General features: G+C 39.1%; 1 protein-coding gene across 1 annotated transcript in view; it reads right to left on the reverse strand.

Moving 5' to 3' along the window:
* Nucleotides 1-1859: 1859 nt before the first annotated feature.
* LOC146313893 (gamma-aminobutyric acid receptor subunit rho-2-like) overlaps nt 1860-21223 on the reverse strand; it is a 37528-nt gene continuing 18164 nt past the window's right edge. The window contains exons 3-9 of the mRNA XM_084737137.1: nt 21101-21168; nt 13877-14100; nt 13688-13770; nt 10929-11069; nt 6979-7131; nt 2827-3035; nt 1860-2735 (exon numbers count right to left, since the gene is read on the reverse strand). Of these exons, the coding sequence (XP_084593263.1) occupies nt 2421-2735; nt 2827-3035; nt 6979-7131; nt 10929-11069; nt 13688-13770; nt 13877-14100; nt 21101-21168 (1193 nt within the window). The 3' untranslated portion in view covers nt 1860-2420. The remainder of the gene's footprint in view (nt 2736-2826; nt 3036-6978; nt 7132-10928; nt 11070-13687; nt 13771-13876; nt 14101-21100; nt 21169-21223) is intronic.

Below are 21223 nucleotides of genomic sequence, written 5' to 3' on the forward strand. Positions count from 1 at the left end.
CAACAGTAGTTCATGAGTAATACAGGGCAGCAGCATTTACTGTCACTTTAATTGAAATGTTGTCACTGTAGTCAGAGTGCTGCTAAGGGAAGGAAGCCTGGTATTTAGCACACTTACTGCCTCATTAGCCATCTGCTCTGGACACATTCAGTTGTGACTCAGTCAGTTCCAAAGGTTACAGAGGCAGTAGCAGCCCAATTATATGCTCTTATTATTTTGACAGTTTGATCATGAAGATAGATTCAGAGAGAGAGTGATATTTAGGGAAGTTTAGGCAGGGGCTGGTTGCACAAAGATTTGACTCTTGTTCACATTAATCCAACTTCAGATAGACACATACTGTAAGTTGCTACTTATGCAAAGCTTTCTTTATATTCTATCTATATTAAAGATCCAAATGGTAGAGAGCTATAGTTAGCAACTACCAGGTAAACAGAGAGGAGCATTTAGCAGCTGGAGCCAGATATTATTCTTAGGAGATGGTGGAGACCAAAACAGAGATAGAACAACGGTGATATTTTTGACCAGACACCAAATAAATGCTAATGTTGCTCCATGTCCACTGGATGTGAGGTAACTGATTGATAACATGTTAGCAAAAATTAACTTTATAAGATGACACGACGTCCAAGGTTGCTGTCCTCTGTAAGTTTTGCACCAGACCTGTTAAAGGTTGTGTGAAGGTTATGGATTAAAGCTGGTATTACATTTTCCGTATCTGTGAATGTGAGAGGGTCCGCAAGGGTCCACGTGATGTAAATTTCATCATCCAAACGGGGCACGTGTAGGCTCCATGTCGACATCTGTGTGCCCCCAATTTGTGAAATCAATGCCAATTTACTGCACGTGTGGAATGTGTCCTGTGCATAACTACTGCATGTCCATAACTCTTCATAGCTGTCCATGCAGGCATCCATTTGAGAGTATAATCCAGATTTAAGAATGAGACATCATCTTTCGACATAGTTACATACTACCTACTGTATCTATCTACATGCCCACTCAGATACACCTGTGAAAAATAGCAAGATAGCCAGAAAAATGGCGGCAGGTGTGGATGAGATGGACTCAGCTGTACAGGATGCTGTAAGTCGGCGTACAGATATAACCACTCTTAAATTACTTCACATAATGAAAAAGTTACATGAACATTTACGTAACTTAAAAATTCAATGATGGGCGTGGCACGGAAAAAATATTAGATTGTATCCCTAGTCATATTGTGCACCCCTTTGACAAAATATATAAAAAAATCCATCTCTATGTATTTTTATATCAAAATCCAATCAATGTTTGTTTGTTTTTTACAGTAAAACAAAATATGACATATGCTTAATTAAGCACCAACCAATTTTAATCAATATCATGACATCTAGCTATCAATCCCTCGTCTGCTTTTTTGCAGCACAGGGCTACGATTCATTAGTTAGCCAGCTCACAACAGCATGGCACGTTCAGGAGCATCTCAGACCTTGTTCTGTTTTTCCCAAATACAGACTTGCTGGCTAGAATTTATTCCCGTCATCGGGCAATGGAACCAGGATCAGCAGCATCCCAGTGAACACAGCCTGACCTGGACTGAACGCAACCTCAGAGACGGATGAGGAATACAGTCCTACATGATTTATGGAGTTTCCTGATGGAAAGATAGCTAAATTTGTTGCTAAATTAGTTAAGTTTAATGCCAGAAGCTAGCTAGCTTGGTTAGCCACGCCAGGAACCAAACACCTTTGTACTGTTTTCAAACCTCTGTCAGTCTTGAAGGCTGTGTTTGGTCCTGGTCAGTGTGAGAGAGAGAGAGTCAGCAAGAGCATAACGCACATTCAGCGCTATTGTCTACTGTAAACGCCAGTCACTCTGCTTTCCGTTTCATGTGGACTTCAAAAGGAAACAGTGTTAATGCTAAAGTTTATACAAAAATTCTATTTAAATAAGATGCAAATAACAAGAAGTTGGCTACAAAAGCTTTAAAACATCATGATATCTGGTAGGCAGTCACCTCTGTTTTGGGGTGGCCATGTTGGTGGTAGGTAGAGTTTAAGAATCTACGGTGAGACCATTGCAATAGTCTGGTGGCTAACTTTTTAGGATTAAAAGTCTTTTTTGTTTTTGTACAACTGGCATTAGACTAGTCTAAGAGCAAAACTTGTGCAACCAGCACCACATGGTTGTTGCAGTACGATTGGGGAAAATATGAGCTTGATATGATCATGTAGAGGAGTAGAAGCTGTGTAAGTGGTCCAGTCCAGCGGTGGTGTGTGAGCCAGAGTTGGAAAAACCCAGAAACCTCTGATTGCCATCTTCCCAAACTCATCGTTCCACCTGAACATGCAGAACGGAAACTTTTGTGAAACTTCATCTCTCTTCTGAGGTCGCGGTTTTTTTCTTTTGCTGCTACAGTTCAGGCTAAAATGCACAGCTCAGCAGTAAACACACCAATAGATCAGGTTAAACAGGATGTAGGCGCCAGGGAAAATCATGCGAGAGTAGGTGTCGATGGCGTGGGTGTTCTGGATGATCCTGAATCCGCGGATGCCCTTTTTCTTGGTCCCTGTGGGCTCGTTGTCCAGGGAGAGATGCACCACCATTCGCTCCTGTTTTTCCGACGCGTCCTCGGCCGCCATGGAGGCCCTTGTGTACCCTGCCAGGCTGTTCGCATCTGCCTCACTGTATGTACCGTCCAGCATCATGGTCCTGGCGTGGGACATGCCACAGGTGCAGGGAAGCGTCTGGGACTGGATGAAACAGAGGAAAGAAATCAAGATTGTTTAAAAATGTGACAGTGCCTTTAGGAGGCTTATGCCACTTGTGAAAAGGTCTCTGTACCTGTTCCCTTGCTTTTTCTCTGAGCTTGCGGTCTTTCCCGTCCCTTACTGTCGTCAGGTAGTTGACAGCAGCATACTCAAGCACAGACAGGAAGACAAAGACGAAACTGACCCAGAGGTAAATATCCACAGCTTTGATGTAGGACACCCTGGGCATGGAGGCGTTGACTCCAGTGATGATGGTGGACATGGTGAGCACCGTAGTTATACCTGAAACACAGAGACCATACAAGCTTGTATCAACACAGCATTCAAGAGGGATTTTGGGACATATGAAGAATATTTAACTTTCATCTCTGTCTGAAGTCTGTGTCTAAAGTAAAGACTAGAAGTTGGGGAATTTTTACTCATTCAAGTGTGTTGTGGCTTTAGTGACCACAAAAGATGCTTTTGACTTGATTTGACAAAATCAAAACAGATTTGCAATTCAACCTGGACTCTGACACCAGTTACCGGTGACTTCACTTTGACTTGGGACTTTTGACTTGAAAACATTTGATACTTTCCCCCAAGCCCAAAGACAAAAACGGCTCTTATTTTAAAAATGTGAATCGATGAAAACAATTAATTTCCCTTCATTTTCTGAATCAACTAACATTAACACCACTGATTCTCAGCAAGGTGGCACTTTATTCCCCAGATCCACTTTGTTTGAAACAATCTAACAGCATCCAATTACACTTCTGTGCTCCAGTTGGAAAAAATTATTCAAAAATAATAATTCAGAATAAAACTATGCAGCGGTCAACAAAACCAAAATGCAATATGCAAAATGTGCTTTTTGAAAATTAGTGAGGAGCAACTTCCAACTTCCTTTCAACATTTGTAGTTGGACAAAGAATGGGAAGTCAAAGTTAATAGTGACATAGCTAGCGAGCTAATGCTTAGCCAATGTTATTTCAGTTTTCATAAAAAAGAATTCTGACTTGTCTGTCTTGACTTGATGTAGGGTTCAAGTGCAAACACTTACTTGTGACTGCGGCCAAGACTATGAAGCCAAGACTATGTTCCAGTCAGGATCGGTGTCACTGGGGGGCATTTGTGGGCCAAAAGTTGTTGTTCCCCCCATCCACCCATCCACAAGCAGGCAAAGCCTGTAGCCCCAAACTTTGTGTTTTATTAATTAATTGGTATTTATTATACCAGACATGAAATCCTTAACATTTGGAGCCTCACCAGCAAAATGTGAAAACTCATTCTCCACCATGAGAAACGTATTTTCAGACCACAGACGTGCAGTGCTCCACAAAACAAGGGCCCATTTGGTTCAGCTGGCATTTGAGAGAGACTAAGACCCAGAAATTGCACAACTGAATGGAGGGACACCATTCTTCGGGGGTTCAGCACCAACACTCACTGCCTGCCTTGGCTTTCATTATTCCGCAAAATCTGAGTCTGTCTAAATTCATACAGTGAGAGTGGATATGCAGTCTATTTCAAATGATGATGTAATGACTTGCATAGTGCAGTATGTGTGTGAGACTTTGCACCATGTTTTGGAATTGGAGCTGGGTTGGTGTGTTGGTTGTTACACATATGAGGAAGTATTTGCATACTGAGTTCTTTAACATTAGTTTGTGCCCCCGCTCCCCACCATGGTTACCCTATGCCCTCGATTTGATGTATTCTGCAGCCGACTCTGGTTCTAGTTGAGTCACATTGAGAGCCGTGCCCTTTTGGCTACTCACCATATCTTTTGCTACATTTCTCTAGTCTGCTCAGTCTAATGGTGATTGAATAATTCACAGCAGAACACAGATGATGATATTGGTTGTGCAGCAAAGATCCACATTAGCTTATGTTTTGGCTAAAAAGTAATATTTTTTTCTTTAAGTACAACGTAGTGCCTGCCAAGATCTCATTTTAGGTCTCTGCTATACACTGTCAGGGTTAAAGGAATAGTTTATCATTTTAGGAAATAAAGTTATTGACTTTATTTCTGAGGATGAGAAGATCAAAACCAAATCTTGTGTTTGTGTTTGACTGCAGAGCTGGAGTCGGGATGTGGTTACCCAAGATTAGTTTTAAGACAGGAGGCAGAGAGAGAAAACTAGCCTGGCTCTGTGCAAAGTTCAAAAATACACTTACTAAAGCTGAGTGCTTAACAGGTTGTATCTTCTTTGTTTAATCCCTGAGCAAACAGACAGAACAGACAGTAACAACTGTCATTTGTGGATTTAGGGAATTGCATGCTGGAACTATTTCTTCACCCACAACGGTTTATCCATCCACCCAGCACTTCTGTGCACAGTCTCCAGCTGTGGTGAAAGTTGCCAGATGGAGTTGGTGAGAACTTTAAGTCCTGTATAGTCTTTTAATTTAGCTATACAACAGGCCCGATGGTACCAAATGTGTCATCGAGGCCTGAGGATGCTGCACAGAACCACTGCACTAGACTGTTGTTGGGCAGAAAATAGCTCCAGTCTGTACAGTGCTGACATCTATTTTAAATGCAAAGCAGATTAAGTCTGCTTGAAAAGATGCTAGATGTTGTTAGATTACATCACACAGCAATTTCCATATATTTGATGTCAGAATGTATCTATTTACACACTGTATAAAAGTTTTAAAAAAAGCATATCTACACTTCATACTATCATTAGCTATTATAATTTTTCAAGCTACTCTCATCAGTATGAATTTAACTCTACTTTTCTTCAACACTTTTTCATGAAAGTTGTTGTACAGACTGTGAATACAGAGGATCCAGACACAATGAGCTCACTCTTGTAAGCTCTGTGCATAGAAAAGAAAAAACAAAAAAAAACAAAGGAGGTTCCAAGACAAACGACAAGGATTTCTGTCTGGCTGGAAATTGGTCGACTGAACATGCAGCTGTCCTCCCCCACTTACTGAGCACAGTCCATCCAGAGAGACACAGACACATTTGGGCTACTTTTGAAGTGTTGCCGCAGGATGAATTTTTTGTCTGCTGGTTGGGTGGACCTATTTTGCATGCAAATTACATGAATAAATCTTTAAACCAGTTAAACTGGGACAAATCATGTCCTACGGAAAAAAAAGACAAAAAACAAAAACAAAAAGAAAAAGTTATACCAACACTTATTTTTTGTGAAATTGTGAAATATATGCATTTTTTTTTTTTAACGTTTTAGGTTGCTTTATTCTTTTTTATTTCTAAACTTGCTCTGGGCCAGAAAACACTCTTGGCCCAAGCAAGAATTCTCAATTTCAAATGAATTAAAATGTGTTAAAAGTCTTCAAAATCTAAAACTAGCAGTGCCTACTGATAACATAAGAATAAAAATCATCTTTTTAATTGTATAATTTTTTTCTGAAAATGTTGGCCTTTTAAAGTTGTGCTCCAGGTTTTTGTCAACTGTCAAATCTAAAAAAACAAAAACAAAAAAAAAAACATGACTTAATCAGGCATAAAGAGGGTTAGCTATACCCTAAAGACCCCTGTCTGGAATACTGCTCAAGCACTGGGAAAGTTTCTATTTTTAGATAAAGTCATCAAATAATATTGCTATCAGATGTATCTCAACCATAACATGTCAACTCTGTAGCACCTCTAAATCAAAGCTAAATAACAGTTATGGTTTAATTGATGATTGATGGCTAAGAGTTTGATCTTTTAAAATATGTTTTCCCAGAATCTTTGAATAATTAAAAGTGCAATGACAGCTTTATGTACACCCCTTCAAATAGAGTGTTACTATAGAGCCCTTGCTGCTTGGCTAACTGAGCTAACAGGCTAACCGCAGATGGGTTACAATTAAAAGAAGTTAGCTGTTACTTAAGCAGTAAGTAAAGGTATCTGTCCCTCAGGAAACTCTATAAATCACCAAGAGTTCAAGCAGAGCATGTGGAGGTCATCAGAGGGAAAACCAGTTAATATTTTTTCCATTAAGTTTGACAGAGTGGGTGGGTGGATGGGCGCATCTCAATGCTCGATGTGTAAGAAGAAGAAAATTGTGGAAATGTTGCATTCAGAGCAGTTTGAAAACTGACCTTTTTTGCTCACAGGGATTCATTTTACAGATATTTACTTCATTATCTAAAACTTGGGCCATGTTTAAAACATTGTAACATTACACTTTGAGGTTCTCATGTGCTGACTTCCTTTCTCAGGTGGTTACACATTAAATTTGAACAGGAAGGATGGTCACTGTGTTGCATATCTTCTTACCTAATGACACCCGGGCAGGGACGGCCCTGCGGTCGATCCAGAAGGACACCCAGGACAGCATGACCATGAGAGTGGCGGGGAAGTAGGTCTGCAGCAGGAAAAAGAAGATGTGACGCCGCAGAGTGAAGTTGATGTACAGACGGTTGTACCAGCCTGGAGACGGGGAAGAAGTAAAACACAGCGTTGGGTTTGCAGATTGTTGGTGCGTCAGAGGTAAAACAAAGGCACGGTGTGCTAAAATGTCAGGACAAACACTAACAGAACCAGGTGAAATGAACAACTAATCTGTGGAGGGGCGATAGAACTCTTAGGGGGGCATATAAAACCACCCCAAACAAACCAGTGAACAAACACAACAACAGCTGAATAGAGAAAGATAATTGCTTTGGATAACAAAATCTATGGCAGCAGAGCACAGCAAGAGAAATGGCACAAAATAACAATGTGAGGGAAATATATGAAATATATGAAAACGTAGCCCAGTGTTGCTTTTTTCACATCAGTGTTCCAGCTCCCGTGTTACAAACACATTTTTCAGAGGAACAGCTTTTCTGTGGGCACAATGCTAATCTCAGTGGTTGAGTAAAACCTCAGCGGGTACAGCCAAACAATTATTTTCAGAGTGAACACCTTTTATTTTTTCCCACCTTTAATCACACTATTTTCTGTCTTTGACTACTGTTGTCAGTGTGGTCTGTGGATTGTAGTGAGGAGCCATGACATTGTTTCAGCAAAGGCTTCAAACTTTAAATGCATTTCTTCAGTTAGAAAGTCATTTAACCACCATCTACTGTAGGTACTGACCATGTTTGCCAACCCTTGTGATTTTCCCTCCTTGTTTCCTCCTGTGGTCACAATTTTCCCACATTTCTTCTGATTTTTGCTTTCTTATGTAAAGGACTGTAATGTAAGGGACATTTTTTTCTTAAAGCAGCCAAATTAAAATACCCTGAGAAAAACATTTGTAAAATCTGTAATTTGTAAATGTACTACAGCTGTGGTAAACTGACAAGCCAGATGGTTTGTTACACAGGAACCATCTGGGAAGTTGTTCTTAGAAACTATTTGGAGAAGGACAGGCACTTAAAAAAAAAACACTTTGCAGGTAATTGGATGAACAACCTAACTTCAACCAATCAGATCAAACTCTTCCCAAAGCCGAAAAGCCTTCAGTGTTATTCTTTGCTCTTCTTTCAATAAAGAAATACTCTCTAGTTCTGATATAACTGATGTTATCACAGTATTTACGCTAATCTCTTCAGGAGCTGCCATTGTTTGTTTGAGATGAGTCGCTTCCATGGATGCTTCTTGCTGTCATCACACCTAAAACCACGCCCATAGCTGCCAGTAGTCCCTATTAGGATGCTGATTGGCTGCACCGCACTGCACTGGCAAGACGGATTCTAGCGTGATTGCATGATCTTGCAGTTCCAGCTGCTGTGGTCCCATTGTGTTTTCTAGCCAATAATTGTGAGTTATAAACCATTTGCAGGCATTTGTTTTCAAAAACAGGCATAAGTTTATTTATTTAAACTTTATTCTTTAAAAGGTACCAGAGTACAAGTCTATGAAACTCAAGGATCCCCAGATTTCCCGCTGTGGTTTCAAAATCCTCCCTATTTTTGAGGTCTCAAGGTTGGCAGATATGGTACTGATGTGCATCTCTATCTATAGAACCCCACTTCAAAAAAACCCCAAGCTATCCCTTTAATGGAAGTAGAAATATCAAACACAGGCAATGAACACAGGATTTCAAACCTTTGATGATCTTGAAACTACTTGAACTTATTGACACAGCTCCTCCATACCCACAGGAAGACAAGTGACGATGGAGTCAAAACCATTTCAGTCAGAGACAAGTCCCAGATAATAGAAAAAAATGTCTCAAGAACAAGACTGGACCTGAGTACTCCAGCCATTCTTCTTCTGTGTCATTCAACAGAGTTGAAAGTACTACTGCTGAGAGGTGCATCACTGCCACCAACTGTCACTGTGACTTCACATGAGGACAGGATAAGCAGTCCTGCTTCCCAAATCTAACTAGTTGATTCCAGTAGACATGGCTGTCTCCACTGTTTCAAACTCAGTGGTTTCAAACTGTCATCCATGCATTTGCAGTCCCCACCAGTAACGTTTCAGAAGTGTTTCAACAGTGGAGCTTTTTGCCCACCTGATTATGTGTACTTGCTCAGATTTTGTTGATTTGATCCTCTTTCCTTGCTCTTCTGGCTTCTACCATGGATAAGTACACTGTGTAGTAAAATAGTTTCTTTACTGTCTGTCTTTATAATCCTGAGTCTTTTATTTTGAAAAGTGACTGGATTCTCTCTACTTTTTCTGTGCCTGACTTCCTGCCTGCTCAATCTGCTCTGTGCAGACTGAAGCACCATCCGTCAAAAATAGACTTGGTGTGTATTTGAAGCGGAACTTGGTGTGTATTTGAAGCGGAACTGAGCGGAGAGCTGCTTCTGGGACGCTCCTGGGTGCTGCTGGTAGAATCTCAAGCATCGTGTTTCCGCAACGTTTCCACAGCTGCGCCCATTTGGATTTAGCAAAAACCTGAATATAGCATTGTTGCTCAGTTTTGCCTCCAATCTTTCCCAGTGGCCACTCATGTTGTTGTCGGGAAAATTCCACCGCGGCCAGAAAAAGCATTTTCCTCATAGGTTGCCAGCACTGTCTAAAACTGTTGACAGGACACCTTGACACTTTCTATTATGAATTTTTGATCAAAGTCTATGGGTGAAGTGGAACCTCATGGACAGGGCCAGTGCGAAAAACACTACTGCATAAATTCCGTGGATCACATACCATACTACGTAAGTGAGTAAACCCAGAAGCTAGAAAATTTTTTTGACAAAGGCAAATGGTTTTCATGGCTCACTGGTCAGATAGGAGGGCCGTTTAACAGAACTTTGCTTAGGGTCCAAGGGAGGTCAGGACCGGCTCTGAGCACAGGGGCCAAAGTGTCACAGAAAGGCTAAAAGGAGAAGCTAAACAAATTGTCTAACAGAGAAGGAAAAGCATCAGGGAAATGTAAATGGTAAAGGAACATGCCCTTTTAAAGACCTGATTTAAATCTGTATTCTTAATTCAATATGTAAATCCACTTTTAAATTCCATAATTTATTCATTAATGTGTTTTTAAATGATGCACTTATTGACTATTTGATGTTGTTTTTGCAAATCCCTTTTTAATTTGAATGATTTTTTTGATGGATTAATATTTCATTTGTAAATTCCTCTTTTTATTGCTCATTCAAATATAAAATAATGAATTACTTAATTATGTAATTTAGCCTATTTATTTATAGATGAATACATTAATTAACAACTTTATTGATGCCTGTTTTTATTGTAGTTAATTATTGATTAATGGAATGCTTTATTACCATTTTTGTGACACTTGTGGTCCTCCACATTTTAATGCATGAGGTGAATTACTTTGTGTATAAAACACGTTGTATAAATGAACTTTCCTTGATTCTCTGGCTCGCCTTACGGAGGTTCAGCTCAGCCAATGTGATCACTTCTGACTCATCAGAGCATCAGGGCCTGACGAACTGGTCAGCAGGCCTCTGGGCAAAAACTGAACTTAGGCTCCTGATTCCCCAAGTTTTCTTCAACTTTGGATGCTTATACTTTGACTAAACATGGATTTATTTAAAAATATGCATCATGTAAGCATAATTTCAACTGAAATGTTAATGGTATTAAGATATATTTCGACACAGGGCCCCTCGACAATACAGGCTTTCAGGATAAGGCGGGAGTCAAATTAAGGTCCTCTCCATTTCCATTTCATAAATTTCAATTTATTTTGATCAATTAATCAAGCTGCTCCACACTAATTGCCACAGTGAACCTGGGCCTTTTGGGCTTTGGGGTTATCCAGTATCACATAAAATATCTCTGTAAACTTCCACTCAGCGTTTGTTCTGTCAGTGTACCTGTGCTGCTGTAGAAAGCCAGTCTGGAGGTAGTGTGAAACTTCTGGATGAGGAACTGAGACAAAGAAATCCTGTCATCGGTGCTCAGGGACTCATCGCCACTTTTCCAGTACAGCATCAGGTCTTCATCTGTGTAAGCATCTGAAGGACAGAGAGCAGGAATGTAAGTATAGAGTTGTACTAGTTTCAGAATCAGCAGCAGTAGTTTGATCTCCGTTGAGACTGAACTGAACTGAACTTAGAAAAACCTTAGAAAATGCAGCAAATTTTCAAATAGAGGCCAGAATTCAACCAAAGGCTGAGTCTTTCAAACAAATAAAGGCTGGTCTCTAATCAAGGACAGCATTACAACATTGCTTAAAATGTACTCATATTCTCTCTCTCATGTTTTCAAATACAGCAGCTTGGTCAGTTCAAGCTATGATACTGTAGATACCCCCTCTAGTGTCTGTTTTACAAATACAGGACTCTGTGGTCAAGTTATCTATAATAAATATACAATGACTGAGTAGACTTTCAAAATAAAGCTTGCTGAGAAACGTGGTCCCATTCCCAAATTGTCGAATACCAATGTTTTGTCAAGGACCTGTTTTGTCAAGATGCACAAGGTAGCCTTTAGCGTTCGCATGAGACACACCGGGCTTTCATTGTAGAATAACGAGCAACAGAGTCCTTGTATGGAGGAGGTGGGGGGGATGGATGGTCTCCCAGGAGATCAGGATTCAAGTCCCATTTGAAACCAAAATGCTATTAAAAGTTTTACGGTTCATAACGTTACATGACTTGTGACTAAGTCACATGATGTACATTACATAATGTACTTATTTTAACCCAAAATATGACAAAGTATTGCCTAAATGTAACCAAACTGTAACCATTTCAAAACATTAACCACATGTTTAAAAAGGCTTTCTGGCAGTGTCTAAAGATACCTTGTGCATCAGTATGAGATGCCAAGGGTCATGATGAAACACAAAAGCTGCTGCCTTGAGAATGTTTTGCAGCGAAACATGCTGAAAGCCTAAGGCCCTCAAGAAATTGAAAAAATTCAGTGTGAAAAATCTGCACAGTAAGAGTGAGTTCATTGACAGCAGCTTAACAGCAACCGGAAAACTACAAAATTGATGCGGCTGTAAATAATTAATGAGTAAAAAATGTTTCTGAAGAAGAGACGGTGAAAGGGAGACAGGTTGGTACTGTAGATATGAGAAGGGCGTGGAGCATCAAAAGTCTGTTAGAGACAGGGGACAAACAATTACAATTTCAAAGAGCTTTATTTTAATATTTGAATAAAAAAGGTTTAATATAGAAAATACCTTCTTTAACCTACACTACACTACACTACAGTGGACAGCTCATAAAAAGCTATTTTATAGTCCATGTGTGGGTTTTGATGGTATAGTTGCACATCGTTCACCTCAGTGGACACTGCTGCACCATCTCATACACTGCCACCCACTGGCCAGTTGTTGTAAGTGCAACATAATTTCCTCAAAACCAACAGAAACACTGAGCAGATCAGTGTTTTGACATCAAGTAACGACTAATGAGTAATACGGTGTAAAAATGTCCAAGTATTGATTTTTTTGTTGTGTTGGGACATCATGCATTGTTGACTATATTATAACCACAATTCATACTATTACTGCCACTTAGTTATTCTTGAAAATACTTCATCTGCTGTAACGTTTTTCAGCTGTGAATCAGTTGATTTATGTTACTAGAATTAATTAATAAATTAGTAGTTTTTGTCACAAAAACAATATTTTGTGCATCAGCAGTTACATTACGTGAGTAATGGTTTGCCAGTGTCTTTATATTTTGTAAAGCTCAAGTGTGATAGAAAGTCAAGAGTGAGGTATTTAACAGTGTTTGAATGTTACAGTATGTGAAAACATTAGTTTAGCTGCATTACAAATATATATTATTTTATTTTAGCATTTTATTCATTGGTTTGTTAAATACATATTTCATATTTTTGAAGACTCATGAAAATGCATGCTGTCCACCTGAGTGAACGCGTGAAAAACTGCCTGAAATAAGAGGAATTAAAAAAAGGGGGAAAAAAAACTGACTGAAGCTGTCATAATCCATGCATGAAATGGTTAAAAAGGCGTGATGTAAACACTGTGTTACAGTAGGTGGTATTGTGGTGTACAGGCTGCCAGTAATAAACAAAGAAAGATCCTTTTCAGTTAAGATGACTAGAACCTAACAAAAATGGGATTTATTCATTTTGTATCACGCCTGAGTTTGTGAGAATCATAACATATCGCATATGGAATTAATCTGCAGATCCTCCTTTTTAAGATGAAATTAAAGTTTTCTGTGGATTTGACCTGCAACAGAGTAGGTAAGGCTTGTTTTCAGCCTAGCAGTTGTTGATGTCTTTTTTATGATGATTGAGATGAGCCAGCACTTGGTATGAAACAGAGCAGTCAACAGAATTCAAGGTTTTTCAAAAACAAGAACCATGAGAGGATGCAGTCACAAACAGAACAGAACACACTCACACATTCACACACACAGCCTTATGCTCACGGAGATAATTAACAACTACTCTGCCAACCTGATAAATAACAGTATATTTCATTAAGGTGGTGTAGAATAATAATAAATAAGAATTCATTGTTTAATCAGTGTGGTGCTGATTGAGGCAACATGCTGCAAAACGCTTCAGGCATTTAATAATTAGTAGTCCATTACAGTATTTCCACTGTCTTCTTAGCAGCAGAGTGTCAGGGCATATGAGTACTTACAGCTCTCTAGCTCCAGCGTGCACGTCTGCGAGTCCAAAGGGAAACGACTGAAATCCATGTTGCACGCGGCAGTTACTGTAACCCTACAGGGAATTAAAGCACAGCGTCAACATCAGCAGCTCTGTGTGCATGCCGAGCCGAGGCCGAGCGGGTCTCATGAGGCTGGCGTGCAAACTGTGCCGTCCTCACCTCAGGCTGTACAGGACGTGGCCGTCGGGGAAGACCCGCAGCATGATGTTGTCAGTGGTGGTGTCATGGATGAAAGACCTCTTGGAGTGGACGAAGAACACATCGGGCACCCAGATTTTCTTCACCAGGCGCCCGTCGAAGGTCATGCTTTTGTTGGTGGCGCTGGGGAAGGCCAGCCTCTCGTCCTTCCAGTAGTGCCTCAGATACAGGGTCATGGTGAAGTCCTGAGGGAGCGGGGGAAGGGTTGGGGCAGAAACAGAAACAGCCTCTGGATTAAGTCTCACTACCAGGACTTGCTAGCTGCCTGTGGTTTATTGAATTCCTCTGGGATTACACCGCTGCAGCCCGTCTCTGCTGGATTATATGGATTGTTTATGACTAAACATACACGATCCAGAGAAGTGCTGAACATATGTTAACTGAGAGCAGACCACAGCTTCCATTGGTCCTAGATTACCCTTGTCTTCTCGCCTCCGTCCTCCTGTTGCTATGCAGGCAGGAGTGGACCTGCGCCTGCACACTACTCCCCCCTGCCACAGGAGATCATCCTCTATCCCATTCTCCTCCTGGCATTACATAAGAGCAGATCAGTTTGGAATAATGGCTCCAGCAGTACACTGTACTCTTGGCACCCACCATAAAAGTACCTTTGATGTTGTGTAAGATGAGTTCAGGGGCATTTCTGAATCTCTCCAACGACTATTAACTGTAATGTGATGTACATTTACTAATGAGAGGTGTTTTCAAGTGTTGTGATCTAAAGTCTTTATCCTTGAATGTATAGAACTACCAGCAGATTAAAGCAGCTGTTATAAACTCAAACTTTATAAGCAAGACTATGTAACTGGAGAAATGGATGTAACACATTTCACCTCTTACAAAAGAAAAATTGAATCTAATTAGCTAGCTATTATTCCCTGCACACAACACTTGGGCTTAGCTGCTGAAGCCTCACTTGGTCTGAAGTAAACAACAGGTTCTGGTGGCTGATGAAACTGAGACTGAGTTTTCTGTCTTTTTGACTCTTCTCTGCTTGCACTGCATTTTAGCTTTTGGTGAAGCACCTACTGCAATGCCACCACCACTGCCAGATTGTTCCACCAACGTTGTGCACGACCCCCACATACGTTGTCCTGAGCTGAAACAAGATCTTGAACTGAAACAGCTGTGGACCATAGTGGTCGGTTAAGAAGAGTGAGAAGTCAGCTGTCAATGGTCGTATGAAAAAGAGCAGTCAAAAGATAGAATCACTGCTCAACCAGTCATGTTACAGTTTACATCCCTGTCTGTCCAGAGTCATATACTGTCTGTAGTGAAGACTTTGGAGGAATTTAATACGGAATTTACCAGCATATACACCTGTAACTTTGAAAGAATTTAATAAAAGGTATTAGGTGTATTTTGTTACTATACATGTGCGACTACGAAGAATAATTTCGCGCGAAAGACCGTGTTGTCTTCTCTTAGAGACTATTTTTACAGTCAGTTGTTGTCTGCTTTCCTCAGCGGTCTCAAGAGATCTAAAGATTTGGAAAATTAGTCCGAAAATGTAACGGCTGTTTTTACAGGTAAGTTTTTTGCCCAGCGAATGTTCACACAGGACAGGACTTTGTTGTCAGTCCATCTGTCACTTGCTTTCTCCTGTGACTTCATGTTGATTTGTCGGAGCAGAGCGAGCGAAAAAACAAACTGGCTTGCAGCTGCAGGTTTTTAATTACAATTAACACCTCATGGTCGCATGCCTCCACCTACCTGTCCAGACTCACATAACATGTACTGAAGACTGTAGAGGAATTTAATAAAAAGTATTAATTCTATTTTTGGAGGATGTTAAAAATGGAAGTTCTCAGTATCCATGTGCGACTCCAGTGAATAATTTCTAAGTAGAAACATGCTGTCTTCATTTAGAGACTGTTTTTACAGAGGAGGAGAGCTGAATGTTATGATGTCACAGTGAAGCTGACCTTTGACCTTTTGGATATAAAATGTTATCACCTCATAATTTTATCCAATTATTATTACATTTGTGTGGAATTTAGTCATAATTAGCATATGAAATCTTGAGTTATGGCCAAAAATGTGTTGTAGTGAGGTCACCATGATCTTTGACCTCTAACCACCAAAATCTAATCAGTTTGTCTTTGAGTCCAAGTCAATATTTGTGTCAAGTTTAAAGAAATTCCCTGAAGTTGTTCTTGAGATATTGCATTCACAATCACAGGATGCCTTGAAAACATAATGCCAGTGGCCATAAAAACATTATGGCGGCAACTAACAATTATTTTCACTGACGATTAATCTGTTGATTATTTTCTCAATTAACTGATAAGTTGTTTTGTCCATAAAATGTCATAAAATGGTGAAAAATGTTGATCAGTGTTCCCCAAAGCCCACAATGACGTCCTCAAATGTCTATTTTTGTCCGCAACCCAAAGGTATTCAGCTTACTGTCATAATGGACTAAAGAAATAGAAAGTGTTCACTTCAAGAAGCTGAAATCAGAGATGTTTTACTTTTTTCCTGAAAAAGTCAGACCAATCAATCTATTATCAAAATAGCTGGCGATTAATTTAATAATTGAATAATTGTTGCAGCTCTAAAAAACATAACAGCATAAAATGTGCACAGAAAAAAAATTACGCTGATCAGTCCAGTAGTATTCGAGAGTAGCTGCGGACAGGACATTGTTCCAGTGATCACACATGCACTCATGCACTGATTACATGATCCTCTCCCAACTCACACATGTCAGGGATAATTACACACGTTTGCATTAAATAACAAGTAAAGTTAAGTAAATATACAGCATCACTTCAATGACTTCATGACTCTTCTTTATGTGGGCTACATATTAGCATGTATTAGCCTATATTCCAATAACTGCCACAAAACAAAGAGTTGAATTTATTAGCAAAAACATCAGTACACTTTGGTGCGCTGTCAGTGTATGATGGCTAATGTTAGCAAGCCTTAGACAGATATTTCTGAGTCAGTGAACTTCATGATGCTGCATTAGGTTTTAGGTGCGCTTGAAATTATACGGCTGGTGACATCCTATATTTTTTGTCTTGTCATCAAACCCCATGTGCAAACCAGCAGTGAATGTATCCACTAACAAGCACTTTGTGTGTATTTTAAGCTCAGTTTTTATTTCCAAACACAGTTGTAGCAGAAAACTCTGGGCTCAGTGTTTCCTTTTTATTACATCCTTCCTCACACATGTACAAATAACTGAATCAGCAACCTAATACACATGATATGGCCTCAGGGTTATCACTACTGTATGTGCTTTAGTCTGCATGTTCTGAAATCTCAGCATATTTCTGCACTCATTTCTCAACACACTGTATTTTTACAGTGTGGTACTTTTTCTTGGACAGATAATACTATGGGACATTATTTTCTTAATGGTTGTTCACAGCTTCATTATGGATTGGGAATTAGACATAAAGGTAGAAAAAATCTCACCATACTTTAGTTTAAATTCACCTCTTAAAATATACCACAACAATTGTCTGATATTGGTGTTGCAAATCTTCCTTAAGTGTGTAAACCGCTGCTTAAACTACTTAAACTCACTCTGTGAGACAAGATGTTCCAATGTTGTTTCAGAAACAAAAAAATTAGTCTATCAAACCTATTTATTCAGCAAACAAGAATCATTTTCTTGGCAGCATAATCTAGAGGGCCTCCCTGTGGTGGAGCTCTGGGTAGTTAGTTTGACTATGTCTTCTAGCAAGAATGCACTATTTCCCCCGTCTGAGTAACTTTTGTTAAAATCTGCAGTGACCAGCTGTTTTAGACAAACTGCTGAGCCTATTTTAAAACTTTGGAACCAATGGACTTTGGGCTGAGTTCTACAGTCAGAGTAGGGAAGTCAGAAAGTACTGAGAGACGGACTAAAGCTGCATTTCCACTCAAAGTACATGGAACTTTTAGTCCCAGGAATTACTTTTCAAGGAATTAAAAGGTTCCTTCAGTCAGTTGTTGTCTGCTTTTCCCAGTGGTCTCAAGAGAGACCGGCTGTTTTTACAGGTAAGTTTTTTGCCCAGCGAATGTTCACACAGGACAGGACTTTGTTGTCAGTCCATCTGTCATTCGATTTCTCCTGTGACTTCATGTTGATTTGTCGGAGCAGAGTGAGCGAAAAAAAAAACTGGCTTGCAGCTGCATGTTTTTAATTACAATTAACACCTCATGGTCGCATGCCTCCACCAACCTGTCCAGACTCACATAACATGTACTGAAGACTTTAGAGGAATTTAATAAAAAGTATTAATTCTATTTTTGAAGTTCTCAGTATCCATGTGCGACTCCAGTGAATAATTTCCACGTAGAAACATGCTGTCTTCACTTAGAGACTGTTTTTACAGAGGAGGAGAGCTGAATGTTATGATGTCACAGTGAAGCTGACCTTTGACCTTTGACATAAAATGTCATCACTTCATCATTTTCATCATTATTGAAATCTGATTCCCCAGTATCCTCAATCATGAACATAAAATGATAATAATAATAATAATAATAATAATAATAATAATAATAATAATAATAATAATAATAATACATAAAATTAAAATATTTTTCATTAGTGTGGAGGATGAAATAAAGAATCTTACAGCCTGAGGAAAAGGGTACAGCAGATGTCCAATTTCTTAAGAATAACGTATGTAAGTTTTATACTATATTTGTACAGTACCAGTACCAGTTGTGTTATGACTGATGTGACTATTCATTTTTCAAATAAAAAATCTAACCACATGAATGTAAGAAACTGTAAGATACTGTAATATAAGTAATTAAAGTAGAAAAGAGTAGTGGTACAATAATGTGTGCATGTAGGTGTGTGTGTGTGTGTGTGTGTGTGTGTGAATAACGTACATATCACTTATCTTGTTTTTGAAAACCTGCCAACTTCTAAATAAAATAGCAAAAAAATCATTAGCTGTATGACTGTTGAGCAACCTGCAGCTCTGTGATATGACATAATGTCATTAAGAGCAGCCGTCGCCTGGAATCATTAATTTTTCCCCCCTGTGTTCCAAAACAATTAAATACACAACTCTGGGATTCAAATTAAATGTAATCCTTGGTCGTCCTTGCAAACAGGAGCTTACACAACAACATCAGGACGACAGTTTTGGATCCAATTTATGGTTCCGGAACAGAAGGTTGATTTAATTACATTACTCAACATGCATTCAGCCTGACTTTGAGCAAAATAAACAATTCCTACCACTGAGCTTTCATAATCTGATTCTGATTACCCAACTGAAAACAACAGCTAAATGACTCTAACTAAAAGGATACACTCGCCTGTCATTTCAAAGCTCACAGACACAGACATCACAGACAAAGGACAGCTGATGTCTTTAGACCAGAGGTGGCAAAGTCCACACGTTCTTTACTCAAGTAGAAGTACAGATGCTTGTGTAAGAAAGACTCTGGTGAAAGTAAAAGCACTGAGTCAACGTCTTTACTGCAGTAAAAATGAAAAAGTTCAGGTTCTGAAATGTACTCAGAGAATAAAAGTAAAAAACTGTGTTCTGAAGGACATTTCTACTGGATGTTTCTGTGCAAAGCTGACTGAACCTCACCTTTTCTCCATGGTCAAGTGTCTCTCTGTCTGTTTTCTATTGTTGCGTCTTCAACATCATTTTTGTCTTGTTATGTCTCCTACATCATTTTCATCTTGTTATGTCTTTTGCGTTGTTTTCATCTTTTATCTTTTAAATAGTGTTAAATCTTTTATGCCATTTTCGCGTTATTTTTCATATTTTTAAGTCATTTTTCATCTTGTTATGTCTTTTATGTTGTTTTTTGTCTTGTTAGGTCATTTTCAACTTGTTATGTCTTTTATGACATTTTTGTCTTGTTCTAATGCGTCTTTTACGTTTTCATCTTGTGATGCCTTTTAAATAATTGTTTTTTCTCATTGCATCTTTTAGGTTATTTCTGTCTTTCATCTTGTCTTTTTTCATCTCTTCAGGTCATTTTCAACTTGTTACGTCTTTTATGCTGTTTTAATCTTGTTAAGTCTTTTCAGTCACTTTTCTTCTTGTTACGTCTTTTATGCTGTTTTAATCTTGTTAAGTCTTTTAAGTCACTTTTCTTCTTGTTACGTCATTTATGTTGTTTTCATCTTGCGATGCCTTTTACATAATTTTTTTCTCATTATGTCTTTTATGTTGTTTCTGTCTTTCATCTTATGTCATTTTTCGTCTTGTCAGGTCATTTTCAACTTGTTATGTCTTTGAAGTCATTTGTGTCTTATTATGTCTTTTAAGTTATTTTCATCTTGTTACGTTTTTTACATTTTTTTTTTAATCGTATGTGGTTTTAGTCATGTTACATCATTTGTCGTTTTGTCACATCTTCTATGTTGTGTTCATCTTTCATCTTATTATGTATGTTGTTACATCTTTAACATCACGTTTATGTCTTGGTGTTTCTGTCCTGTGGGATATGCACTTATGGACCAACCAAGGAATCGTCTTTTCTAGGTGTTATCATTCATCCATTTAGGTTGAAATCAGTCTTAGTGTTGGGAAGGTGGCACATGATGATGCAAATTGAAAATAATCAATAATTCCCCTCAAATGCATTAAAACTAAAGTAACAAGAATGTTTTTTAAAAATGTAAGAAGTAGAAAGTACAGACATTTGTATTAAACTGTAGGAAGTGAAAGTAAAAACTCACCAACTCTGCTTTAGACTGTATTTGCATTCTGATCTTGTGTGTCCAGTGAGAAAAGTTGGACTAAGAAGACAAGTGTTAGCACAGTCTCAGTCACAGTAGTGCTCATGTGTCCATCCTCATTTTGTTAATGAAGAGACTCCCTGCCTCATTAGCTGCTTTGTCTGGAGAGCCTCTTCCCCATGTGTTGAGACAGTGTGAGTTCATTTGTCAACGTCAGCTGAATCTGTCACAGATTTACTGGTTACACTTGCCACCAGTAACGTAATCCGCTGGGATAATAACGACACTATACATCTACTTTTTCCATAATCTCATTACTTTCAGTTTGTGTTGGTCTTTGCTTTCAGACCTGACTGTATATTCAGTTAGAGAGACAGAATGATCCCAGTAATCCTCCACTTTCACACCCAAACCAAATCTATTCTACTGAGCTGTTTTCACTATCTGCAGCAGGTTTCATTCCCTTTTAAAGTCAGACTGCAGCTACTTAATAACCTCACTGTGTACTGTACAGCACCACTTACCATGTCTACCTCTGATATGCTGTCCAAGCTCTCCACCTGAACATCCACTCCAACAGGGACAGCTGGACCTGCGGAGAAATATCAGACAGATTAAAGGTGCATTCATATACCGTTCATATACAG

This window comes from Lutjanus erythropterus, chromosome 15 (assembly GCF_056507025.1).
Source record: "Lutjanus erythropterus isolate fLutEry1 chromosome 15, fLutEry1.hap2, whole genome shotgun sequence".
Lineage (NCBI taxonomy): Eukaryota > Metazoa > Chordata > Actinopteri > Lutjaniformes > Lutjanidae > Lutjanus > Lutjanus erythropterus.